Source organism: Microtus pennsylvanicus, chromosome 11 (assembly GCF_037038515.1).
Source record: "Microtus pennsylvanicus isolate mMicPen1 chromosome 11, mMicPen1.hap1, whole genome shotgun sequence".
In the NCBI taxonomy this organism is placed as follows: Eukaryota; Metazoa; Chordata; class Mammalia; order Rodentia; family Cricetidae; genus Microtus; species Microtus pennsylvanicus.
The window spans coordinates 84,001,418-84,029,034 of NC_134589.1; the positions used below are offsets into that span (position 1 = coordinate 84,001,418).

The following is a 27,617-nucleotide window of genomic DNA, read 5'->3' on the forward strand; positions in this document are numbered from 1 at the left end:
TCTTAGTTACATCAAGCCAGAATACTTTCAATTATCCCTCACTTCCAACTTGTCAGTAGGCATAGGGGGAAATGCAAATGGAACCATGCCCTTCTCTGGTGGAGAGCAGGAAATATCATTAAGAAGCATCATTCGTAGAGCTGTGTGTCAGTCTTCATGTAGGCCCATCCTATAGCACTCTGCGCATCAGGGTAGTGGGGAATATTAGCTTGAGAGTCCATTCTATAGATGGGAAAGTGAGCTCACTTGCTCTGGAATGAGAGAACTGCTTTGAAAGCCAGAATGTTCTAATTCTAAAGTCTACGTTTATTTGCTTTGTGTTTAACTGGGTCATGAGTCAGTGTCACCATGAACAAGTTGGGGAAAAGCTGGGTACTACTTCTTTGTGGGTCCTGGGCTTTGGAGAGCCACCCCATGTAAGCTCCCTGTCTCCCCATCAGGGCACCCTTGAATGTCCACCATCCTTTACCCACTATTTATGCATGCAGAGTCAACCAGACACCAAGAGTTAATCTGGAATAGCAGAGTCTTCTGCCCAACTCCAGGAGCCCCCAGAGGGTGAGCCAGGCCTCACATCCCAATATATAAATTAACAGTCCATGGTGATTGATGGCAAAGGGAACCAATCAGTGTGGCACAAGGGAAGCTACAGACAAAGGTGTCCTACCACCACAGGTCTGCCTTTATGGCACCTACGTGAGCCTTAGGCTTAAACAGAAGAACTGAGGTGGAGATGAGGATGGTGCATAATCATAATCTTGGTCCAAATGGGTTCCGGGTGATTGTCATTGCTGTTCTGGCTCTCCAGGATAGGGAAATAAGTTGTCTTTGCCATTCCTTGAGGGGAGCAATATGGCTCCCATAAAACGACTACATCCTCCCCAGGAGACAAGCTCATCGCAGATAACTACCCATCATTTGAGGGGTGGCTTGTCAGCTCACCAACGTGTACACAAAACTTCTGTGCCTTATAACACAAATGGTCCTCTCTTGCTGTTCCTGGTTTCCAATGTGGTTTAGGTAGGTTTTGGGGGTCCGAAACCCCCAAAGCTGACAAGAAACCTAATGGAGGATTTTGCTCGGCCTTTGCTTACTTTGTGGGCTCCAGTGAGGAACTGATGCTTTTCAGCCAATTTCTCAATGCCCGATGTGCAAGCTCAGTGCATCACCGAGGGTCAGGTGGGCAGCCCCAGCTGCAAAGAGCCTCAGACAGTCTCTGCTGCTGGGAGCAGCATTCCCTTTGCAGTCTCATAGAGACTGGGTGGCCTCAACAACGTTCACTGCTACTAGGCGATTGCTTACATAATCAGAGGACTGGCCAAAATATACTTGTTGGAGGTCCCATGTACTTTAGGGTGACACTGCCTGGGCTCAACCTAAGTAAGTCACATCCAGGGCAAAATCTACTCCATGGCTGCCATCTCAGAAAAGTCCGTGGGGGGGGGGGGGCTTTGTTGGGCCCTTGATGACCAGCTACACCATCCCCTTCCTCCTTCATTCATGTCGCCGAACAAAGCACCAAGTTCCTCGGCCCAACTGAATGTCTCTTCCCTTCTTCTCTCTGCTTCATTAGCTTCCCTGTCACCTCCCCATCATTAGCACTAAGATTTCCTGAGTTGTCACCTGCACTACCTGCATTTTTCTTGAAGGAAATGAAAAACTGGTAAATATCAATCTCTCTGTGGGTAAACAAACCATTGCTGCCCAGAAAAACCCAAGAAAGATAAAAAGAAATCGCAGTGACTCAGACACCCTTAGTCTGTGAGCGTCTCATCTCGGCTGATCATGTGACATTTCTGTTCGGTACCATCACTGTTACGCCACTTGCTGGAATTGCCTGTATGTCTAGTTGGCTGAGATGGCAAGCAAAAATGTGTAAAGTGCCCAGAAAGTTCCCCTGGGCTTTTCCCCCTCCCGGTAGAAGCGACTATAATTTCTCACCTGGTGTAATTGATTGTGTCTGTTTTGAGCACCCTGTCAATGGATCAGGGTGTACTCTTAACTCTTCAAAGACCATGTGTTTAACCAATCCTCTACATAGCCTGATGGCCCAGTGAATAGGATAGATAGACTGCTGAGTGGTAATGCATCCTTTCAGTGTGTCCTTTCGAACCATAGTCTGGAAAGAAAGTGGGTTTCAGTGTGAAAAAACTGAGCCTTCAAAAATAATTACACTTATTTATTTAGTATGTGTGGGCATGTGAGGCACCCAGAGGATAGCATGTGAAAGTTGGTTCCTCCTTCTACCACGTGGGTCCTGGGAAGCCAACTCAGGTCATCAGGAGGGCAGCAAGTGCCTTTACCCACCGAGCAATCTTGCCCATCCAAAATCCCCACTTTTAACCAGGCCCCAAACCAGGCCTGCATGTAGACATTCCCAGAGTATCCACGGCACCTGCCCTGGATCATTGAGGTCACCTTAGGCCACCTTGTGACCAAACAAAACTGAGGAAAGTAAACGCAGGTGTTCCTCTAAAGCCTTTAAAAGCTTAAGAACGCCATGGAGTTCATGCAGGTCAAAGAGGAAGCCACGTGCAGAGCAAGCTATGGGAAACACAGGACACCACCAAACTGAACAAAAGGCTTCTAACCAGACTCTCCTGAAGCCCCCAGTTTACAAAGAGGAAAGAGGAAAACACGTGACATAAGCAGCCTGACATCCTTGTGAAAGGCTCAAGTCGGAGATGCATGCAGACTCTTTGGGACAAAAAGATACACTACATGTTTTACCAACTCTGAAATACCCAAATGTTGACTATGGTTGCTCCCCTGTGTGTACAGGGCCTCCTGCCACCACCCAGTGCTCATCTTTACTGAAAAGCAGTCACTAAGAGTTAGAGCTGAAGTCTCTAGACCACACAGGTGCCCCTTTTAAAATCCAGCCGAGCAAAGTAGACAGGGACTGGAGCTGGCTGACACAAGCCTATAGCCATCACAGAAGGTATGTGTCAACTCAATGGGATGGTTGGAATCTCACAGGTGAATGGGTGGGAGGGAGAGGGTCTGGACAGCCTGGTTCTAGGAATGAATTCCCAGGCGCTTTGTTTCTGTTTGAATTTTTCAGAGGCCCATGTCAACCAGCCCGGTTCTTCCCCAGCTTGAGTAGGAGACAGGCCTTCAGAAGTGATTAAGTCTCCCCATTTCCCTGGATGACTAGTCAAGTACCTTGTCTTCTGACTTCCTTTAGTGGGGAAGCCTCTCTTTCCAGTAATGGAGATGCTATCATTGGCTGCCTTTTTCCTGCATCTTAGCCGCTTGAGTGAGACTAACTCAGCCTTCTCCGAGCTCCAGTTTCTTCCCCTGTAGGATGCTGATGGTGACAGTTCAATCTCTGAGCACTTGTTGTACCAGGCACTGTGCCAAGTGCCACAAGTCACTCCTCAGTATCCACACTGGTCCTTCAGGACCCCACAGATACCAAATCCCCGATGCTCAGATTCCTGATAGAAAGAGTATAGTGTCTCCACGGTAACAACTTCACATCTTCCTGAATCCCGTTCAGGGCTGTCCAGTCTTTTGACATTGCCATGTAACATAATTTACAAAGTTCCTCTTTGATAGCTTGGCAATCAAGTCACAAAAAAAAAAAGTAGATTTAAGACTTTGTGTTAGGCCACACTCAGAACCATTCCTATCTGCATCACAGGACAGTGGTTAAATGAGGCCTTCCAGAACCATCTCTAGGTGATGTCTGCTACCATGGAAATTCTGTACAAAGAGTAAGTGGTGCTGTATTGTCTGGGGAACAGGAAGTCATCTATATGTGTGCAGAACCGATGTAATCACCATAGGCCTGGCTTCATTTTCTATCTGAGTTTAGTCGAAGGCACAGATGCGGACACCAAATCCGCAGGGCTGAGAATTAGCTGATTTAATTCTCTCTCACACATCATCACCGCCATCCCCTCTTGGCACCTGAGGGAGATGAGAGGCCTGGAGCAGTTAATTGTCCACCACAGCTGAACAGGAGCCAATCTGAGACTCAGACCCAAGTTCCCAGTCTGAAGTTTCAAGGTTGCATTACTCTTCTTTGCAAAGTTGCTGTGAAGATTCAAATCTTAAAAAAACGTGGAGATGCTGTTCCCTCCGTGACATTATTTTCACTGTTAGTCATTCCTAGCCTGTCACTGTTTGGAACTAAGCAAGCTTGCCAAGATTTAACCAGCCCAGGGCCCATCCTAATGAATGGCTCTAAGTATGAAGGAGCATCAATGTCATAACCTTTCCTGTACAGTTTTCACAAACAGAATGAATCTTAAGACTTTAGTGAATTTCTATTTATGGTAATACCTATAATTTACTAAATGTGTACTATATGATAAAAAGATATTCTATTCATCAAGTCAGTTATTCCCTATCTATCTAATACCCTGCAGCATACGTACTATGATGACCCAGCTATTGTTGCTGCTGTTTGAGTGAGGGTCTGGAACTTGCTATGTAGACCAGGCAAGTCTTAAACTCCAAGAGATCTGTCTGCCTCTGCCTCCTGAGTGCTGAGACTCAGGGCATGAACCACCACGCCCAGCCTAATAATTCAGTTCTAAAGGCAGGTGAAGGGGCTGGAGAGATGGCTCAGAGGTTAAGAGCACTGACTGCTCTTCCAGAAGTCCTGAGTTCAATTCCCAGCAACCATATGGTGGCTCAAAACCATCTATAATGAGATCTGGTGCCCTCTTCTGGCATGCAAGCATACATGGAAGGAATGTTATATACATAATAAATAAATAAATCTTTAAAAAAGAAAAGGGCAGCCGGGCGATGGTGGCGCACGCCTTTAATCCCAGCACTCGGGAGGCAGAGGCAGGCGGATCTCTGTGAGTTCGAGACCAGCCTGGTCTACAGAGCTAGTTCCAGGACAGGCTCCAAAGCCACAGAGAAACCCTGTCTCAAAAAACCAAAAAAAAAAAAAAAAAAAAAAAAGAAAAGGGCAAGTGAACTGAGGCTCAACAAAGTTAGTTCTCTCCCCAAGCTTTCACAGTAAGGAGGAGGCCAAGGAAGATGAAATTGAACCACAAATCCATCTGATTCCGCACAGCCAAGTTCTGACCTCCAACCCTATGAGAGGTGTGTGGCTTTCTCTGTTAGCTCTTCTAATCCAAAGAATCCACTTCATATTACTAGATTCTCACAGAAGATCCTCTCTGATTTCTTTATCAAAAATGAGGCTTTAAAAAAAATTAAGCTCAGTGTGGTTGTAAACAGTTGCAGTCCCAGTACTTGAGAGGTGGAGGCAGGAGGATAAGGATATTCAAGGTCATCCTCAGCTACACAGAGAGTGAATTCTAGCCCAGCCTGGGTTACATGAGCTCCTACGTCAAAACAACGGTGAACAGAAAAGTGATATTTTTAAAGAGCCTTGGTGTGACTTGACTTAATCAAATTAATATTAAAATGTAAATAAATAAATAAATAATAGGCTCAATCTTGTTCCCAGAAAGATGCTTCATGCCCTCGTTTTCTTGAAAATGCCAGTCCAATTATCGTGTAATATATGTGCATGGCAAAATCAGCCAGGGCTGTGAACTGGCCTCAGTCCTGACAGAAAGCACCTAGAATGGACTCCAAGGCCACGTTCCACAGAGCGAACTGAAGCAGATGAGGGCAGATGAGCAGATGTGTCACCGCTGTGGGCCACCCGGGAAGTGTCCCACTTGCTGAGTCAGAATGAAGCTCCTGTCGAGGGTTGCTGTGCACCTACCCTCCCCAGGAAAAAAAAAAAGTGCAGCCAAACAAATAAGTAGGTACATAAATAAATAAACAAATAGGACACCCAGCAGGATGGAGATGGCCTGGCCTCTCGGGTCCTGAACCAGCGATGCAGAGTGGTTTGATTGCCTGCTTGATTGTTTGCAAGATAACAGCAAGACTGTCAGTGACAGGGTAATTTACTGAAGATTGCAATGTCAGACTCCATCCAAGGGGCTTGCTAGCATAAAGATGCGATTCTCGTGACTGACAGGCCACTGGGAGACTGGAGGGCCAATTTAAAGTTCGCGGAGTCCTCGGAAAGTGTTTGGGGGCAGCAGTCAGCGATCACACAGCATGAGGAGATCATTACAGGCATGGGGTGTGCCGCTGCCCTCACAACACTCGCACCCCAAATGCTACCACTGAGGCCGAGAATTGCAAGTAGATGGAAGGAGATTATCTCTTCCTCCTCTCTTTTCCTTCCTTTTCTTTGTATTTCTCTTTCCCTATTGCTGATGTGTTTAGGCCTTCTCTTGCCAGACTGGACCCTCAGATTAAAGACAGAAAAGAAAAAGAAAAAAAAAACCCAGTATCAACAAAACAGGGGGAAAAGTCCAGAAAGAGAGAAAGAAAGCCTGCCAGTTGGGGGGAGCAGAATGCTTGGTGCTTAATAGGAAAACTGTCTCCGGGTATTATTTGAGCCCGCACATACTTGTCCTCTAGCCGGTAATGTGGGGTGGGGAGTAGAAAATGGGCTGGAGGAGGAAGAAACCCTTCCCAGCTGTAGGAGGGCAAGGCCACCAGAGATGGATGGGGCCCCTAATGGGAAGAGGCCGGCGACCTTAAAAGAAATCTATAGTGCTAACAACAGTGGGTTGCTTCTCACCTGAGAAGCTTCTTAGCCGCTGAATAGAAGTGTGGATCTCAGCGGGTTATTTTTAAAACCTGAAGCAGGCGCTCTGTGTAGATTCCCTCTGTCTAGTGCGGCAGTCCACGGACGTGATGTTCATGGCAGAATTCAAGGCAATTATCTTCCTCCCCTTTTCTTCCTTGTTCTGCCAATGGCCCTCAAATCCAGATTGAACAATCAGACCGTGGATCTGGGGCTGTGTTCCTGGATCAGCCTGCTGCCAAGATGCTGTCCGTTCCCCCCAGGACTGTTTCTGGGGCTTCAGCTTCCTTGGGCTCTGGGAGTCTCGCATTCAGTCAGCACACAGGGTTGAGCTACTAGGAACCTTGGTTTCCAAAGTCTCTAAATTCACACGGCGCCTGCCTACCCACCTGCCTGGCTCTGCATTTCTAGGGAGTTTTGTAAACCTAAATGTGTTACAAGGCACACCACGCAGCATTTGCCCACGTGGAAAATGAGAGAGGCTAGTTTCAGGAATTTACAGCCGAGCCACCTCCTAATTTGTTTGTTTGCTAAAAAAGAAAGTAATGCATTAAATTAATTGTACATTAATTGCTAAATTACAGAGGAACTTCGGTGAAATTACATATTTCAATTTCATTAGTGGGACCAAAGGGAAAGGGGAATGCCAAAAAAAATGTTACATTGTTGTAAACGCAAAGCCCACGGCCAGGACTGATTCGGCAGCCCTGGACAAGCGTTTGTCACGGCACAGTCCATGATTGCAGAGCACACATTTATGATGCTAATTATTTCCCCCCTCCCTGCCAAAAAAATATGCCTCTCTATCAAATTCAGGAAGCATCAGCTAAGTTACTCTCAAGCTTTTTCTACCATGTGTTCAATAAAAAGCCTCGTTCTGATAGGGAATTCTGAAGAGCAAACACTGCCCTGAACGTTCTAGTCCATGGCCATCTCGGACATGTGAGGAATGGAGACGGTCATTTACTCATTCAACAGACATTTGCTGAGGGTCCCCATTCTCTGCTGGACACTGAAGGAGGCATACATGTAGATTTAATAAGGCCCTGTTCATCTCTCACTGAATATATAGCTATAAAGGCAGGCATAAAGATGTAATTAATTCCCCCTACGAGGAAGTTGGTGTCAATAACAATGGTTTCTAAAATGTATTGTGTAATAGAATCGCCTGAGAATCATGATTGACGCGCAGACTTTCAGAACCTGCTTCTGGAGGCTGTCAATGGGGAGGCCCGAGCCAGGTCCTTGATTCTGTCTGTGGGCGTCTGATGCGAGCCATTCTTTCAGGACCCGAGATGCACAGGGCAGGAGCTCCTAGCGAAGTCAACCGGTTTGTGCTCCTACAACAAAACACCGTAGTCAGTGTGGCTTACACAGTTCACGACTGTTTGTTATGGGTGAGACTGGGAAGTTCAAAGCCAAGGCCCTGGGGAACTGAGTGTCAAGCGATGGCCTGCTTCCTTCTTAGTGTCCTCAGAGGGCAGAAAAGGGAACCTAGAAGAGTCCTCAAGGTACCTGTTACAGAAGAACTCCCCCTTCCATGAGAGCTTTAGGAGCTTAGTTCCACACTAAAGCCCCTTCTCAGTGCGGTTTAGAATGTCAGCATGTATACGGGGAAGGTGAGCCACAATGCATAATGCTAACCTCGCCAACGGCACTATCAGGAGGGTTTCCTGAGTGAAAAGACCACCCCCAAACTTGGCTTTAAACAGTGGGTTTCCTGTCTGTCTCTCCCTGGCCCTGTTCAGCTCCTTCCAGACAGGTGCCATGATTCTGTGTTTACTATCCCCTCCCCAGCGTGTGACCAGCACTCCAGTGTGTGTAACATGGCAGGTTAGTGAATAGGAGCAGCCAAGGAAAGGGGAAAAGCGCAGGAATCTAGAAAGTATCCTACTCAAAAAGACAGAATGGAAGCGACTTCTTATCCTGGTGGCCACACAATACTATTTCCACACTTCCTTGAAGAGGTGGCACACACCCACACGGCACCTCGGCACCTCATTCTCCATCTTGTTAACAGTTCCCTCCCTGGTTTAGGGGGAGGAGGGCTGGCCTGGTTTTCTCCAAGGGAGGAAGAGTGACAGCAGCCCACACCTCCGTTAGTGTACACCAGTCGGCACAGGCCCTTGGGAACAGTCTCTGGGCGATTCTTATGCTGTGTCATTTAAAAGAAAAGTTCAGGGTTTTATTCCAAATCACTCTAACAATATCCACTCGCAGTAGTAAGAAGAGGGGATTTTAGGAAAATGTAATAAAGCAAAGAAAGAGGCTCACACCAGAGAAGCCACTGTTGATATTTTCAGCTGTTTCCTTCCATCATTTACTCTCTGTGTGGGGGAAGCTGCAATTATCCAAGGCTTGCTGTGCGAAACCTGCCAGTCTCGGGCCCATGGGAAGGTTTGATGGTAACAAACGTGTTAGCGGCTCAGCATCTCCAAGTGGCTTGGTGCCACGCAGTGCTATGACCCTGGCTCTGCTTCTGCCCTTCCAGATGGCCTGGTGGATTGTCTGGACCCTGACTGCTGCCTACAGTCAGCCTGTCAGAACAGCCTCCTCTGTCGGGGGTCCCGGGACCCCTTGGACATCATTCAGCAAGGCCAGACAGACTGGCCTGCAGTGAAGTCCTTCTATGACCGCATCAAGCTCCTGGCAGGCAAGGACAGCACCCACATCATTCCTGGAGACAACCCCTTCAATAGCAGGTAGGTACCCTCTTGTCCCTGCAGGCCACTGAGGTCCCCACTCTTTTTTCTATTCAAGCAAAAAGACATTCTCTGTCTTTTTCATTGGACCCATTTCCTGGAAACTGCCCCTGAGGCAACTTATTGCCACAGGTCGCTGAAGACACTTTGTTCACTCGGGTAGGGAGCTGTGGCTGCCCTGCAGGATTGGAACACCTTCAGCCCAGAACCTCATGGTGATACCTGTTGATTGTGAGTTTTGAGATGATTTTTTATGATCCGTTCTTTTATGACATTTTTGTCATGATTTAAATCCCTTTTGGAATGCCTCTGAGAGAGGCTTTTGTTTGAGCGTTGCTGAAATAGTTGATTCGATGGAGTGTTTTCCAAAGCTGTTATTAACTTGATAACATAACCTATCATTCATGGCTTCTTAAAGTCGCGGTAATGCCAGTTAGAGGGATGTATTGAGTACCTGGGATGATGCTATGCACGTTGTCGCTGGTGCTCACACAACCCCCATGTAGATGCCCTCTAGAGCCCAAGGTTCTGAGCCCAACATTTCTCTCCAAGTCCCCTCCTTCTTTCCTGCTCCTTTTGCTCTCAGTTGGTAATCTGGAGTTTATGAACAATTAGAGGTCAGATTTTTGAATTTCTTTTGTGTCAATGTGACCATCTATTCATACCAGAGCAGGTCAGACCTGTACCCTGCAGAAGAGAGCAATTGGAAGGTCTGGTCGTAAGAAACCCTCCCAGCCCATCCCCTTCTGTCTTCTAGACACTTATGAGGGAAAGAAGCAGGCTTAGCGGGGCATGGACACTTGGCTGGCACACATGATTGACTCCCTGGCCAAAGCTAGATGTCCAGGCACGTGCTACTGTGACCAAGGTTGGCATAGTCTTTTGGGGGACACTCTACCCCATCTCTCTTCTCTTTCACCTGAAGAAATACAAACTGCAGATTGGTCCATCCTCCCCCCCCAGTCCCTAGATTTCAGGAGCATGAGCAAGACAATCATGTCCCTTTCTAGGACCCCACCCTGTCCATCTCTCTTCTACCTCTTTTTGAGTCTGTGTTGTCATTGTTTTACCTTTCTTTTGCATTCAGTTTATTACAATTTTTGAGTTTGTTTTATAGTTATATCTATGTGGGGGAGTGCCACAGTACAAACGTGGGGGTCAGAGGACAACCTATGGGAGTCAGTTTCTTCTTTCCAACAGAGAATCCTTGGGATCAAACTCGGGCAGCCAGGCTTAGTGAGCACCTTTACCCTCTGAGCTATTTCAGCCAGCCCTTTTTTTATTTTTCATTGGTACATGATAATGGTGCATAGTTATGGGCTACAGTGTGATATTTTTGAAAAGTGCATACATTGCATAATGATCAGAACAGGGTAGTTAGAATATCTGTCACCTTAAATATTTATCATTTCTTTGTACTAAAACATGTAAAATTTGTTTAACTCTTTGCAATATGCCTTGTGTTTTGGTTCACCACAGCCACACAATCCAACTGTGTACTAGAACACAGTATATGTCACCCTCTCTCACTGTAATGCCCACTGTCTCCCCTTGCTTGCCCAGCCTCTATCCTCACTCAGCTAGGTTTTAAAGTACCCATGGAAATAAGTTGTTCACCCCACTTCCTCTTTCAGCACAAGTCAGAAACCTAACTTCATAGGTGATTCTATTGGAAGTCACTCACTGGACTTAGGGAGAAGACATCATCTGACTAGGACTAAGTCCCCATCCCTCCTTTGAGAGCCGAGAAGGCTGGGATGGAGAAGGCTGGGATGGAGAAGGCTGGGTAGCGGCACAGCCAGTTTTCTACAGCCCCACAGAAGCTTTCTGCAAAGCTGCATAACCCCAGTTATTGGCAACGCTCTTCATTTTTAATGTATCTGTGCTTTTTCAAGACAGGGTCATACTCTATACTCTATAACCTGACTCGACCAGAAGGAAGGAAGCCCATGACTGCAGCCCAGACTAGCCATGAACTCACAGCAATCCTCCTGTCTCCACTACCCAGGTGTTGAGATTACAGGCATTCACCCTGTCATGTTGCCTTTGGCAGTTCTTTTGAACATGAGAGTTCTTCACAGGGTCACCTTGGGTCCTAATTTTACTAAAGATAAATAAGGAAAATAAAAGATAATATAAAAGAGATCATTATCCCACTCTTCTTCTGTTTCCCCCTAAACTCCTAATTGAGTTATACTAGGCATAATCTCATCTTTTTGATTAGCAAAATTAGCATGATATTACTATACAACATGTAGTAATGTTGCTATTTATTTTAAGAGAGGTATGCCTCAACAGAGAGAGAGAGAGAGAGAGAGAGAGAGAGAGAGAGAGAGAGAGAGAGAAAGAAAGAAAGAGGAAAGAAAGGAAAGAAAAGAAAAGAAGCAAGGCTGGGCATGTTAGCACACAGCTTTATTCCCAACACTTAAAAGGCAGAGGCAGGAGGATCTCTGTGAGTTCAAGGCCAGCCTGGTCTACAAAGTGAGTTCCATGGTCGCCAAGATTACATAGGGAATTCTGCCAAAAAAAAAAAAGAAATAAGAAGGAAGGAGAGAGGGAGGGAGGGAGGGAGGGAGGGAGGGAGAAAAGAAAGAAAGAAAGAAAGAAAGAAAGAAAGAAAGAAAGAAAGAAAGAAAGAAAGAAAGAAAGAAAAGAGAGAACCAGGCACAAATCTCTGGCCAAAATGAAAGATGTTTCCCACTTGCAAATCTTAGTTCTGGCACAGTGCCAGTGAGGGCTTGCTTCCTTTCCGTTATGAACACAGTCTTCACAAAGAACTGTGACTGACTCGCACTCCACTATAGCATTTTAGTGAGGTCCATGCAGCTCGCTTGAGCTGTCCGCTCTGCTAATAACTTTAGTCTTTCCCTGCCCTTCCTACTTAGCATTTCAGTGTCTATCCTCAGCCAGTCACTTACAGATACTCTCCCCGTTACACTTCTTTCCTCCTGCTTCTGATACCATCTTAATGTTCCCGCTATGCGAGACCACTTCCGGGAGGCACCCTGAAGGAGACCCAAAATATGATGGAGTTGACAGAGATTCCCAAACTGTGTGGTGGTCTGAAGCAGAGCACAGAGCTGAGTGAAGGAGGGTTAGTTACTTCAGAGGAAGCTGTTTGGGAGCCTGAGGAGGCAGCGCTTTCCAATACCTCTGTGTGGCTACGTAATTCAGAGGGACAAATTAGTTCTCCAAGACACAGGGTGAAGTTTAGCAAGCATGTGGAATTCAGTGCACTATCGTCTGACAAGAATAACGGACAGAATCAGGAACAAAGAAAAACTTAATTCAAGACCGCCACAGAGGCGGTCTTCTAGATAATGGCAGATAAAAATAAGTAAAACGCTTTGGCCCCACCACTGTAATTTATGGAGCAGACCTCACTATCTAGATAATGTGATAATTGTTACACATCAATAATCATAAATAGACATGAGCCGATAGCATGTCTTCGCTGGATCTTTTCTGCAAGTCAGCTGTCTGGAAACGATAGGAAATCAGCAACAATGGGGGAATGGGAAAATAGAACAGGAGAAATCAGAGAGCTGAACCCCTGTCATTCCTTGTAGCATTCCACAAAGCCTAATGCTGTGGAGTGGATTTAAAAGAAAAGTCAGTTGTAGCGGGAAAGAAGAGAGAAAACCCCATGGTAGGACACACGCCCAACCTTGTCTTCACATCACGAGTGCTGTGGACCTTGTGATCATCAGCAACACCCTTGATTTTAAGGTAGTGTCTGGTGAAGTCTGGAAGGAGTCTTAGTTGGAGCTAAGATAAGAAAATGGGATTGAACAAAAGGATTATTTTTATAAACTCGTTCTCCACCCTCAGAAGACTCTAGCACTGTGGTTGAAAGCAGCTCAAAATGGGATTCATCTGTTAGGCAGTCAGTAGCAGACAATTAGAAATGCCAGTGGAATGGCCTGAACACCCCCAGATCATCAAAGGGTGGGAGCTGAACAGTGAGGAGCATTGCTAATAGAAAGAGATGCTTGGGGACAGCATCCCCAAGGATGCCTGGGACGGTAAAGGAAGTGTGTTCCAAAACTCTTTGACAAGATTCTGGCAAAGAGCAGGTCAGCTCGATTGCCTAGTCCAGAAATTGGGAGCGTGCCCAACAACCTGGGAGGCTCAAGAGCTGTCTGCTTTCACCAAATTGCCCCCTGTCTCCAAGGCCAGCAGGACAGCTGAAAAACTGGTGTTGTCAACTAGGAGCTTAGTACAAGGATGGAGCTTCTGAGTGTCCTGCTTCTTCGTGGACACAAGAGAATTTAGGGAGAAGAAATACACATTTCTCCTGCTTTGGGATTTGTTTAAAGCAAAAGTTAAGCATTGGCAACTCAGAAAAATCCAAAATACTCCAAAATCCCACACTTGTCACATACCAGCATGACACTCCAAGCCCAGAATCCCATCCCTTGAAAATCTGCCCCATGTACAAAGTTGTTAAAAATACGATATCAAATTACCTTTAGGGCAGTTTCATAAGATGTATATGAAACATATATGAATTGTTTAGACTTATGGATATGCAGATATTCCAGAATAGGAAAACAGAGGTACTCGTGGTCCTAGCATCTCAGAAAAGAAAGTCAACCTGTGCTGTAGCTACTCTCGGATTTATAGGGTTTCCCAGATAGCTGGAAACTGTGATTCTTGGGAAAGTTCTAATTACTGTTGTCTGTAGAGAGAAGAGTATGACAGAGAGAGAGAGAGAGAGAGAGAGAGAGAGAGAGTAGAATTTCAGCCACTCTTCTCCTAAGACAACAGGATTTCGCTAGGAGGGAAATTTGTAATTGTATTCAATAGAGATTCCAAAATATTCTCACTCATTGCATCCCCCAAAATCTGTAAGATTCTCTTTTCCTGGGGTTCTTGTAGATTGTAAGAAATTTTGCTCTTTGAGGGTAGCAAAATACGGTGTCCGTGGAGGGCCCCGTCGCAAACCTTGGTGTGCTCCTCGGCACTCCCTGACATCCCAGCCTCTAGGAGAAGAGTAGCATGGCCTTGCTCCAAAGCCAAATTAGGAAATGAGCAGCCAGATGGGGAAGCTCTCATCCAGGCATAATACTCTCTGTGCCAGGCCAAAGCTCACACGTGAGTGATGAGGAGCAGCCTGAAGCTCAAGGCAGAGCAGAGCCAAATGACATCAAGCAATGGAGCAGGGCCAAGGCTGAAGGAACATGCCCAGGAGACTCGGCTGGCCAGCCCGGGGAGTAGGCATCGCTGTCCAGGGATTTCGTCCCAGAATGTCTGTGTTCTTGCATCGAGACATCCCCTTTTGCCCACACCTCCCTATGAGGTATGGCTGTGTGCAGCTAACATTTAACATTGATGTTCTTCTCCCAGTTTTAAGTATCAGGCAAGAATAAGGAAGCAGCAGCAGCAGGGAAGAGGAATACACCGAGTCTCTTCTCTCTGTTTTTCTACACGTGTCTAATGCACCCATGTTTTTTTTTTCTCTCAGCCTGGTTTCTCTGATCCGAGGCCAAGTAGTGACCACAGATGGGACTCCCTTGGTTGGTGTGAATGTGTCTTTTGTCAAATACCCAAAATACGGCTACACCATCACTCGCCAGGATGGCACGTAAGTAGCCTTGTGGGACCCGTACCTACCCAGAACCAAGTGTGCATGCAAAAAGAATGATAGTATCATTGCCTTCGAACCAAGTAGTTGCTTCGAATACACTGGAAAAGACACCTGCCGAGACCTCTACGGAGGATCCTCCCAAAGACATGCCATACTGTGGGTGTGACATTCTAACCAGAAAACAAACAGAAAAGTCAGCGCTCCAAGGGGGCTGGCAGCCATCACCCTCCTGTCTCCATGTCAGGTAACTGCCGCTCCTTGTGTACCAGGGGTGGATAGGATTCTAGAAAAAGAAAGGGAAGGTAGCTTTTAGAAGCTAACTCCTATTTTAAATCAAAGGCAGTGCAGGGTGACAGGAATCCACACGACACAGTGTCCTGCGGCGTTCCCCTCTGCTTTCATCTGCGGCTTTAAGAGTTGTGTTATTTTCGCTACAGTTTTGAGGGGGTGGGCTGTAATCAGAGAAGTCTAATTAAGTACATTTAGCAGTCACCCTGCTGTGTGAAGGAGGCGACCTTCCCCTATTATCTTCTGATTGGGAATGCGCACCCGTTCAGTCCCCACCAAGATGAAAGCTCTATGGCTTCCTTAATCCATCGGGCATGAAGTCAAAAGTTACAGAAAAAGAAAAGACAGCCACAGAAACGGGGAAACACCCATTCTGGACTGAACACACACACACACACATACAAACACACACCATGTTCTCTTCCAGAGATAGAAGCTGTCACTGTAAAACTAATGCAAGATTTCCTGTAAAAATCAACTCTGGAAAATCATGACTGCTTCATAGAAAAGACTCGATTCTTCTGTTTCTCTGAGAAAGAGTCTAGCCTTCTTTTCAACGTTTTAATATATTCATGAAGCGAGTTTTTTAAAAAAAAATGACCATCGCACAGCTGCCCACCCTACACTGTTCCCTACATTGAAGCTCTCAACCCCTCCGTGAAGATGGCCCTGGCCATCCCAATAAACCCACCATGGGATGCCATCAAGCTGAGCAACACAGATCTCTGCAGCGTGACCCTGGCAGTAGCATGGCCCACAGGAAACTGGGGCTCACTGCTGCTGCCTTGAATTGCAAGAGACCGTTGTACTGTCCAGGAAATGATCACAATTCAAAAGCCGCTGACTGCTGAATGTGTCCTGTTTCCATGCCATTGAAAACATGCAAAGTAGTAAGTCAAATCACTCCCAGTGTGAGGCCATCTGCAGTCACTGGATGTCTAGTGTCTCACACGTGCACACTGTGACCAAATTCTTTGGAAGCACCAGGATAGCAAGTGTGCCCTAGGCAGAGGGCCTTCGGCCCTTTCCACCCTTAGAAACTAGCCTTTTGTTTTTGTTTTTGCTTTTTTAATGCTTCTAACATCTAGCCCAGCCTGGCCTCACATTTGTGATTGATTAGGTTAGGGTTAGCATTAATCATGTGCGTGTACCACTATACCTGGCTTGAACTCAGCCTTCTTCCTTGGTTTTTGCTTCTTTATTTGAGGAACTTCTATTTGTTTGCTTACTTGTTTTGGATGTGGACTTCTGTGGTCCTGGAGATCAACGCCAGCCTTCACGCATGCTCAGCAAAGCATTCTGCCACTGAACTACGTATCTCTAGCCCCTTCGGTTGCTTTTATTTTTGTGTGTGTTTTTGTTTTTGAGGCAGCGTCTTGATGAATGGCCAAAACTAGCCTTGAACTCGCCACAGTCCTCCTACCTCTGCCTTCCTTGGGCTAGAATTACAAGTGTGAGCCAGAATTCTTGAAGTGTTGACATAGCTGAGCCGGTTCATTAAGAATTCTGTTCGACAACATACGAAATCATTCCTGGGACTCTTGGTCCTTTCTGTCCCTTTCTTCTCCTCCCCCACTCAGGCACTTCCTGACTAATTACAGCTCAAATCTACCTCCCACATCACCTCTCCAGCCTCCTATACCCCAGCTCTTTAGCTTTCTCAGGCTGCAAGACCACGACAGTATCAAGGTGCATTTGTGATACCCCTGGAAATTGCACAGCCTTAGAGAACGTGGTATGGACCAGAGACTTTCATGTTGACTCCTGCTTTGTTTTGTTTTTCAAGAAAGGGATCTTCTGTGTAATAGCTCAAGCTGTCCTGGAACTCACTCTGTAGACCAGGCTGGCCTCGAACTCACAGGGATCCACCTGCCTCTGCCTCCCGAGTGCTGGGACTAAAGGCATGCACTGCCACCACCCGGCTTCATGTTCATTCTTTTATGCCAACAGGAACAGCTAGGGACAGTATTGTTTTCAGCTGGTTGATGTTGGTGGTGCTTTAGACAGGAACTCACTGTGTAGCCCAGGCTTGCCCATAATTAGGGATACTCCTCCCCCAGCTTGCCAACTACCAAGATGGCAGGTGTGCTTCAAAACTTCTGGCTTCCTTCTCTATCAAGTGCAAAATAGTCCCCAACGTCAATAAGAATCAGCAAACACATACCCAAATTAGCTGCAGGGTGAACTGTTGTTGTCTCCGCGTTCCAATATGCACCTCAATATTCCTGTGTACCCTATTCGTTCATTGTATATCTACTAAAAATCACCAGACATGGAACCAAAGTAGGGTGAAACAGATGGTGCAGATGTTTACAGTCAGGATACCCTCCCTGGTCAGCACACCCTCACTGGGATGTTAGCACGACACAAGCAGCAGCGATTCCGGAGTAAACAAAGACAGAAGCACTGCGGCCCCCACACACTTGAGAGTCCAGTGGAGTGCATCTTAAAGTTGGGGTGCAGTGCTTCACAAGCTACTTCGGCTTTGCCTTGCAGGCAGCTCCCCCCCCCCATCTAGCTCTTGAGAAACAAGCAGGAATGTGACTGAAGAAGCACTGCCCACATTTCCAAGAGCATAGCAGGGTTTGGTTGGCAACATGTGCTCATGGGCCTGCCCATGCCCTCTGACTGTGACCACGCTGCTGCTATGCATGTCCCTCAGCCTTAGCACTGGATGCTTGATGCCAGGATCACGTAGCATTTCCTGCAAAGTGCAAGATAGTGAGTCACTTAGGTTCTGCTGCCTGCCTGGCTCCTGTGGCCATGGCTCAGTTCTGTCCTTGTGGCAGGAACATAGACAGCCATGGAGGACACATAAGCAAATGTGTGCCAATCACACTGAATTACCAGCCCCCAAAACAGGTGGTAGGCCGGCTCTAGCTTCCCCCTACCCTGATCTCATCAGCCCATTTCATTCTCTGTCACACTGTCCTGGTCAGTCCTATCATTCCCACGTGATAGGTGAATGGTGGGTGAATCTGATTGGCTCAAAGCCGGCTGGTAGCTTGCCTAGAGCCTCATAACCAGTAAGTTGCAACCAGACCCATCTACCTACCAAGCTCTGTCCCTCCCACAACTCTTAAGCAAGGAGGCTGAAGGTGAGTCTAAATCGCCCTATTGACCCATCTCCAGGTTTGATCTGATTGCCAACGGGGGTGCCGCGTTGACTCTGCACTTTGAACGGGCACCTTTTATGAGCCAGGAGCGCACAGTGTGGCTGCCGTGGAACAGCTTTTATGCCATGGACACTCTGGTCATGAAAACTGAGGAGAACTCCATCCCCAGCTGTGACCTCAGTGGCTTTGTCCGGCCTGATCCGATCATCATCTCTTCCCCTCTGTCCACCTTCTTCAGCGCTTCCCCTGCAGCGAACCCCATTGTGCCCGAGACCCAGGTAAGGGCAGGTGCCATACTTACCAAGCCCGATTGTCCAGCTTTCTCCCACCATCTCTGTTTCCCCAAGTGTACCAGAAACTAATATTAAAAGGGAGAAACAAAAAAAAGGGAGAAACAAAAAGAAAAGAATAGGAGAAACAAAATGTAGAATTTATAGCCATTGTAGGTGACAGTTTAAATCCCTCCCGGACATTCCGAATGTTTGCAGATAGCCGCTCAAGACTTTGGCAGCCATGAGAGCTTTTAATAAGATAAAAACAACATGCATATGTGCAACCCACCTACAAATTACTTTTTATTCCTGTTAGTCACAGAGATACATGATAAGAGCTGCTTTAATGATCTACATCGGCATTACAACAGAGGGCATATTACATTACTGCCTCCCTGTTGCTTTATTCCAATTGTCACTGAAAGTTGCAGGTTCATATAATTACAGCCTCTCGTGGCCTCCTTGCATGCAGCTAGCAATAAAGCCTGCTGTTCTTATTTACATCTTTGCCAACAGTGTGGGTTTTTTTTTTTATAAGAGAAACGCAACAGTGACCAAGAATAATTATTAATCCAAAAATCATAACCTCGGTCCCCAGCCCCATGGCATAGGATGAAGTTTGGGTTGGTTTTCTTGTCTTCAGCCTCAGCTCTGAAAAGTGGTCCATGCAGCCACAGAAGGTGTGATGCCTCAGCGCACAGTGGCGCTGGCTTGGAAACAGCTCACCCGCAAGGGTGTGTTGGACACAGTAGACCAACCACATGTTTGCCCTGCAGGTTCTTCACGAAGAACTCGAGCTCCCAGGTTCCAATGTCAAGCTCCGTTATCTCAGCTCCCGAACCGCCGGGTACAAGTCGCTGTTGAAGATCACTATGACCCAGTCGACAGTGCCCTTGAACCTCATTAGGGTGCACCTGATGGTGGCTGTAGAAGGACATCTCTTCCAGAAGTCATTCCAGGCTTCTCCCAACCTGGCCTACACATTCATCTGGGACAAGACTGATGCCTATGGCCAAAGGGTATATGGGCTCTCCGATGCTGTTGGTATGTATTGATCTCAACCACTTTTCCTTCTTGGTTTTTGTTGTGTTTCTATATATTCCGAGCTCTCTTCTAGTAAAGAAAGAAAGACACAGTGGTCAGTAAGACAGACAAGATCTCTCTTCCAGGGCACTTACATTCCAGTGGAGGACGAAGATAAGAGAGATTGACTGCAGAAGGAAACATGAAGCCATGTTAAGTGCTAGTACTAAAGAAAATAAAAATAAACGGCACCTACTGCGTGAAGGGGCAGCCATGGGTAAACAGCCATGGAATCTCCTCATTAAAGTAGTGTTTAGTTGAAGACTTGAATGGCCAACAGGAGCCATGTGAGAATCAGAAAAAGGGTACTCCAGACAGAGAGAACGGTTGGGAGAACCAATGATCAGAATGCAGTGGTCAAAGCAGATGAATGTCCAGAGGTAGGCAGGGGCTGGTTCGTGATCCAGAAAGCACACTTACAAATGGGTACTGAACCTATCTTAAAAATAAGGAACTGGGGATTCAGGAGATCTGAGGGCCACACTGTGTGTTTCCAGGCTTTGCCCTGGAGCTGTTTGCCCTCAGGAACGGCAGACCTCAGAGAACAGCCCTTCAGTTGTGAGAGCTGGAGCAGTAGGTTGGCATCTGCTAGCTTCTTCCTATTTGTAGAAAGCTGGCTGGTGATTTGGATCTAGCATCTTGTATCCTCTCTATCCTCCTACCTGTGATTCTCAAGGACTGTGAACAACATGACCAAAGAAAGAGGCCAGAAAATTCAGAAATGTTCACTGGGAGTGGCAGTCTTTATCAGGTGGTAGTTACTCTGTGCAGAGAGCCTAGTGACAAATCCTTCAGTAACCACTTGATGGCCCAAGCAGACCTCCTCACAAACATCATGGTACAGCTCAGGGGTAGGACAGGTAAAGTTCCCAATGACAATGCATCCAGCAGGTTCCAAGGACTCAGGAGATGCCCCAGCAGTCAGGCGGCTTCATCAATTCATTATATCAGTAACTCAAGCAGCAGAGTCACTGGAGCACCTAGAGCGTGTCATCGCAAACACTGGCTACTAAAGAGTCTCCTAGCTGGTTTAGCCCATCTCGACTCAATAGCCAATACCACAAAGTAGATATGACACTCCATTCTCGTACTCTCTAGCTTCTGTCATCAGCTCATGCTGAATCCTGTTTCTCCAAACTCAAATCCATTCCCCTCCATCATATATTCTTCTAAAGTTCCAGAAATCACATCATTTCATCTGGAATATGTCAACATATGTGTCTAAAAAACACTTAGAAACCACAGTTTCTTAGTACCGCCAAACAACCCACGGCTGTTGGGTCTATCCATTGGTGGCCAGCTGTGGTCATACACAACTGTGATCCCAGCACTCAGGTATCTGAGATAGGATCACTAGTCTGAGGCTAGACTGAACAACACTGGGCAAGTCCCTGTCTCAAAAGAAAGACAGAGAAAAAAGGAAGGTAGGAAAGAAAAAGAAAGAAATTTCAATTGTCTCCATAATATCGTAAAACATTAATACTTCAGTTGCTTGAAACAATATGCTAATAATGGTTGTTTTCTCTTAAATTTTGTAAAAAGAAATTTTTAATTGGGGCCAGCAAGATATGTCAGCAGTAAGGGCCTAAGTTTAAGCCCTGAAACCCACAGGGTGGAAGGAAAAAAACCAGCTCCTAACAGTTGTTTTCTTCCCTCTACACGAGCATTGTCTCACAAAACATACACACACATACCCATTTATAGACATAAGCTAATAGATTTTTAAAATGCAAAAATAATTTTCATCTCACTTTCTACGTCTCTCTTTAAATTAAGTTGACTTGCTATTGCTTCTCTCTTTCGTCTTATAATTTAATCATTGAAGAAATTGGGTTGTTTGCCCATAAAATCTCTAGTCAGATCTGCTGGCTGGTGTGTATTGGTGGTGGTGTAACCCCCTGCAGACAGGTAGTTGGACCTTGAGTCTTCCTCTGGCCCAGGTTTGGTTGGGCAGGACAACCTAAGGGGCATTGTGCGGTCCTACCAGGAAAAACCCAGTGAGGCTGGTTGTCTCTTAAGATTTAGCAGTGTGGTCTTTATATATTTAAGGTCACCAAGGATTACAGAATGATATTTTAAGTCTGTCACTGAGTCTTCAACTATGAGCTAGAATACCTTCATACAGAGGTGGCTTCTCATTAACAACTTGGCTATTTGGGCTCCAGTTCACACAGGAAAGAAAGGACAAATTCATGCTTCTTTCCCTTATTTACTGGTTTCCAGCATAATGAGTTGGCTTATCCTCCAAGGGTAGCAAATGAATGTTTTCTTAAATACCACTATGAACTCGCACACTGAAATATATCTCGTGTATTTCAACGCATTGAAGTCATTACGCTTGTTAATGGTCAGAGAGTCCAGTGTGTGGTCATTAGGAGTCTCTTCAAGCTGACTCCCAAATCCTTTGACATGACCCTCAGAGATGACGATTCCTTCTTCATTTGCTATCTGCCACGGTCTCGATGTGTTCATTTCTTGTTCCCTGATTGTCAACAAACCCTGAAACTTTGCCGGGAGAAGCAGTGTATCAAGACCACAAGGTGGACACGGGCACTCGTGTCACTACCGAGTTGGTCATGATTGGCAGTTTGAAAGGACAAGCTTTGAAGTAGTGGGGTTGCCTGAGTAGGCTCTGTTTGTTGCTGTTCTGAGGCAAAAACGTATCCTTCATTCATATCGACACTTGCATATCTCAGGATTTTTCAAAAGCTGCAGAAAATCCCCACTGGTGACACACGTAGTTAAGAGTTTAATGTTCTAGGAACAGCTATATAACAATGCCTCTGATTTTTAGAGCAGTCTTCCAATTAAAGACATATGGCACCTCAGCATCTGGTCTCAGTTCTCCCGCCGAACCACTCTAAGAAGCCGAGACTTCCCTCACTGCATGTACAAATGGGGAATGCATGAGGCGCAAGGCTGCAATCACGGGGCGATGCACCTCTCTCCTCCTTTCCCTCTTCTCTGTGACAAGTGCATGATTTTTACAAACAAGGTTTCAGGGTCTGAAACTCATTGGCACCCATTGTGACTAGCAGGCTGCCCTCTATGGGTGCCAGGCTTTCCTGGTATTTTCTAAACCCTGAGTGCAGTCACCCCTTGGTATCCAAAGAGGATTGCTTCCACGATCCCCTTGATTACCAACCTCTCTGTGAATGCTCAGGTCCCTTGCATGGGACGGCACAGCATTTTGTCTTTAACCTGAACGTATCTTCCCATATTCTTTTAATCACCTTTGGATAAGTTTTATAATGTGTATTGTTTAGGGGGTGATAACAGAAAAACACTTGTCTGTGTTCAGTTCAGATGCAGTATATTTTCCACATCATTTCAGTCTATACAACATCGGTTGAATTTCTAGGTACAAAAGCTGCAGACACTGATGGTCGGCAGGCCAGCCATGCTAAGAACCTTTTTCCTACACAAGCTGCTGCACCCAAACCTCCTTATCAAGGAACTTCATTACTTTCTAAGGCCTTCTCCTAAAGAGTAACATAACAAATGCATCCCAGGAACAGCAGGCTGACAGAAACTGCCTCCCATCCTCCCATCAATGTCTAAGGAGACTTGTTCAGGGCTAGGTTTTGAAATGATGCTTCTCCCACTTCCATGCCTCTGAGGTCATTTTGACGATCAACATGTTCATCAAGAAAGTCTTCCTGTGATTTCTGCTTGAAGTTTCAAAGCTGAATTCAACTCAAAGTCTAGATTTCATGGAACGAAGTCACAGAGCCAAAGCTGCCAGCCACCTCTTGAAGTTTGGGGAACAAATATCGCTGCTAATGTTTGGTTCTCATTCTTGCTAAGGATCTCTGGAGCACTCAGTCACCTCCTGTCTCCCACTTTGTCCCCAACCCTTTGTCTTACAGTGTCTGTCGGGTTCGAATATGAGACCTGCCCCAGCCTCATCCTATGGGAGAAAAGAACAGCCCTGCTTCAGGGATTTGAGCTGGACCCTTCCAACCTGGGTGGCTGGTCCCTGGACAAGCACCACATCCTCAATGTGAAAAGTGGTAAGTTGAGAACTAGAGACGGTGCTTAGCGGGCAATGCTTGCCTTCCGTGCGTGGAGTCCTGGGTTCCATCCCTGGCACAATAAAACATTTATGAATAAATTGATTCATTGGTTTAGTCTCTCTAGTGTTGACATTTAAGTGGTAGCCCTTTGCTTGGGCATTTATTTAAAATCAAATGCCCCCCCCATTCATAGATCTTTCTCATTTTTCCCCCTTTAAAAGTCAGTCTCAATACATCAGCCTTATTGTACCTCATCATTCCTTTCCTGTTATCCCTCCAGATAGCATCATACCCACATCATAGCTTCGGGACTGGACCTCCCATTATGGCTCCCTACATCGGAAAGCTCCCCCAAAAGGAGAGGTTCCCCATTTTTTTCTTTTCTCCCTATCATTTCCCACCCACTCAGTAGGTCAATCCACGTACTCCCCCGAACAGGGTGTCGTAACCCCCTCCACTCTGCCTCCCTCCCCCAGGAATACTACACAAAGGCACGGGAGAGAACCAGTTCCTGACCCAGCAGCCTGCCATCATCACAAGCATCATGGGCAACGGTCGCCGCAGGAGCATCTCCTGTCCCAGCTGCAATGGCCTTGCCGAAGGCAACAAATTGTTGGCCCCTGTGGCCCTGGCTGTGGGGATCGACGGGAGCCTCTTCGTTGGCGACTTCAATTACATCCGGCGTATCTTCCCTTCTCGAAATGTGACCAGTATCCTGGAGTTACGGTAAATGGCCACACAAGAAAACTTCTGCTCTCTAGATCCCCCTTGTGCACAGGTTTCTCTGGGTGGGTGGAAGGTGGTTGAATTTGGGGTTCTCAGAGTGGGAAACGGTTTGATTATCTATAAAATGCCAGCTGCACATTTGATACGATTGTCAGCAATTCAACTACAAACAAGAGAAACAAAAGAGTCCCCAACCCAGAAAGGAGCCAAGTGTCTTTTATTTTTTAGAAAGCTCAGTAGCTGCCTCCGGCACACATCAAAGTGTGAGGACCACTGATGCTCAGCTCCTAATTCACAAGGTTTTGCTGAGCACCTCTGGGTGCTGCCCCCAGTAAGCCCTCTGAATCTTTCTGTACTTTTTGGGATGCAGTGTGGCACAGCGGCATCTGGCCTAACGAGATCATTTCTCGCCATCCTGGAAGATTCCTCCTGGCCATTGCTTGCTACTAAGTCTGAAGACTAGATTCCAAACCCTCAACCAGAGGAAGATATATACAGAGAGAAAGAAAGATGGAAATGAGGAAGTGAGGGGGAGGGAAGTAGCTAATACATATCTGATAAATGTATATTATGCCCTCAGGTAGTGTTTGTGAGCCAATAGGGAACTTCCATTATGTCATGTGGAAAATGAAAAAATAATGAATGAAAGTCATTCATGAAAGTCATGAATGCTTTAAGGAAAATCTTACAGGGCAAGACATAGGGAGCTTGGTGAATGAGGGGGAGGGCTACAAAACACAACATAGTCAGGAAAAACCCTCCTAATGATAGTACTTTAGCTGGGCCATGAATGATGACATCAGCCATAGGACATCTGGGGGAAAGCATTCCAGGCACGGGGAAGTTACACAAAAGATCCATTTTCAGCCAGTAACCTGGCTAATTGGAGAAACCCATAGGAGTCCAATGGGACTGGGGGCTGGTGAGCCCAAAAGAGCATCTTCGCAGGAACTAGAGGAGAAAGGAAGGGATATGTGCTTTGGATTGACAAGTGTCTGTTTGCATGTGGACGAGCAAAAACTGCATTTCGTTTGCGATGGGTGGCCACTAGAGGCAGAAGTAGAGGCGGATGTAGTTGATGTATGATCTGAGTGGCCTTTTGAAAAGATGACTCTGGCTAGCCTGTGGGAAAAGGACTGTAGGGATGCGGGGGTGGAGGCAAGAAAATTCATAGAGGCTGTGTCAGTGGTCATGGTGATTTGGTAGCACTGACAGGATGCGGAAATGTCCCAGTGGAGATGTATCTTCCAGTTAAACCTGGTGGGTAATGTGAAAGGCATGAAGAGAGAGAGAGGGGGGAGGAAAGAGAGGAAGAGGGAGAGGAAAAGAAGTGACGTGCAGGGAGAGAAAGAGAGCCCTAGGATTTGGGCCTGAGCCACCAAGTGACTGGTGGTACTGTGGAAGCACCCTCGGCTACCATGTCAAAGCATACCACCGGCCATGCTTGCACTGCATGTCTATGTCCATTCAATCTGCATCAGTGTGAGCCAAAGGCCTGACAGCAAACCTGAGCGGGAGGGACTTTGGCTCCAGGTTTCAGAGCACTCTGTCTACGTTGGCAGAAAGGGGATGGCAGAGAAGTTCAGGCCATGGCATCCAGGAAGCCAAGCAGAACCAGGACAGGAGAGATCAGGACAAGATAGCCTTCAAGCACATGCTCCAGGAACCTGCGTCCTTCAACCAGACCACACCTTCTGCAATGCCACCACCTCCCTGTAGTCTAGTCTTTTTTTTTTATCCATCAATGGATTAAGCATTAGGTCAGAGTCCTCATGATCTAATCATCTCTGGAAACACCTTCAGGACACACAGAGAGGCATGCTTCACTAAGCTCTTAGGTTCTTCTCAGTCCAATCAAGTTGGCAATCAGTGTCCTCACGGTCCCTGCTGGGAAAGACGTCAGTGACCTGGCCACCAGCTGTTATCATTAGATCTTCTTAGGAGTCAGAACTCTGCCAGGCACCATAAGGGGTAAAACGTATAAGTGGCAGGGTGGGGGGAGGCACAGCGGTTCCACCCTGAGATAACCACAGCCCCCTCTTCCACGGGATGTTTACTGAGTGTTAGCATTAGGCACACAATACATACACCTCTGTGGGGACAGGAGAGATGGAATGTGGGCTCAAGAAATAACCTGCTGAGGGTAGAGGGGGGCACCTGGAAAAGAAAATATACTTCCAACTGAGCTGAAGAGTCAAAGAAACCATTACAGAGACAGAGTGCAAGGCCATGAAGTCCAAGCAGAGGAGAAATATGTAGTACAGGAGTGGAGAGCGAGCAAGCAAGAGGCACAATGACACTCCCCACTTTCTCCAGCTCTCCCCCCAGGGAAGTCTCCTTCCTGAGATCGGTTCATTGTTGTTGTTGTTATTGTTGTTGTTGTTTGTCTTAGTTAGACCCTCTATGGCAGCGATGAGACACTATGACACAAAAGCAAGCTGGGGAGGAAAGGATTTATTTGGCTTACACCTCCACGGCACTAAAGGAAGTCAGGACAGGAACTCAAACAGGGTAGGAACCTGGAGGCAGGAGCTGACGCTTACTGACTTGCTCAGCCTGCTTTCTTATAGAATCCAGGACCACCAGCCTAGGATGGCACCATCCAGAAAGGGCCCTCCACCACCAATCCTCCATTAATGGAATTCCTCTCTGTTAGGGCTCTTCCTGCTCAAAGCCAAATCAGTGCTGACCTGGTTGGTACATTGCCACCTCCAGCTCTTAATTCATGCTGCTTGCTCAACTCAACATATCCATTTGACCTAGGCAACCACTTCCTGTCTGTTAGTTCTGTTCTGAAGGTTCCTTCTTCCCAGAAATTCTCCCCTTCCTCTGAGAATGGAACATTCTGGGTTTCCATTGGCACTGACACTACTTCCTACCTTGCTGGGTTATTTATGTGTGGCTCTTCAGGCGTGGGTGTTTGTACTTCTATAGAGTAGACACCTTGGTCATCTCCACCCTGTCGAGTCTAGAGCAGTATCCAGCCAGTACTAGATACTCAAGATGGGTACATGAACTCAAAAACCAGTCCCTCCCCTCTTGTCGAACCCAGCCTTTGATTCCATATCTCTCAAACTGCAGAGACCACAAGACCAGTGGTAAAACTAACTGCCCAATCAAAGAAAAGCATACCATGCCTATGTGGTAACAACTGAGGGCAGCTTGAAGGCTATCATTCCCAATTTCCCTCGATAGCTGTGTAATTTTTTTCCCTTTTTTTTTTTTTTTGCCCTTTTTTTAA

General features: G+C 46.5%; 1 protein-coding gene across 12 annotated transcripts in view; it reads left to right on the forward strand.

Annotated features, from left to right (window-relative positions):
* Tenm2 (teneurin transmembrane protein 2) overlaps nt 1-27,617 on the forward strand; it is a 1,235,501-nt gene that overhangs the window by 1,154,588 nt on the left and 53,296 nt on the right. For all 12 annotated transcript variants that reach the window (XM_075941316.1, XM_075941315.1, XM_075941317.1 and 9 more), the window contains 6 exons: nt 9,075-9,285; nt 14,753-14,872; nt 18,296-18,557; nt 19,328-19,595; nt 23,504-23,647; nt 24,127-24,376. In XM_075941316.1, coding sequence (XP_075797431.1) covers nt 9,075-9,285; nt 14,753-14,872; nt 18,296-18,557; nt 19,328-19,595; nt 23,504-23,647; nt 24,127-24,376 — 1,255 coding nt within the window. The remainder of the gene's footprint in view (nt 1-9,074; nt 9,286-14,752; nt 14,873-18,295; nt 18,558-19,327; nt 19,596-23,503; nt 23,648-24,126; nt 24,377-27,617) is intronic.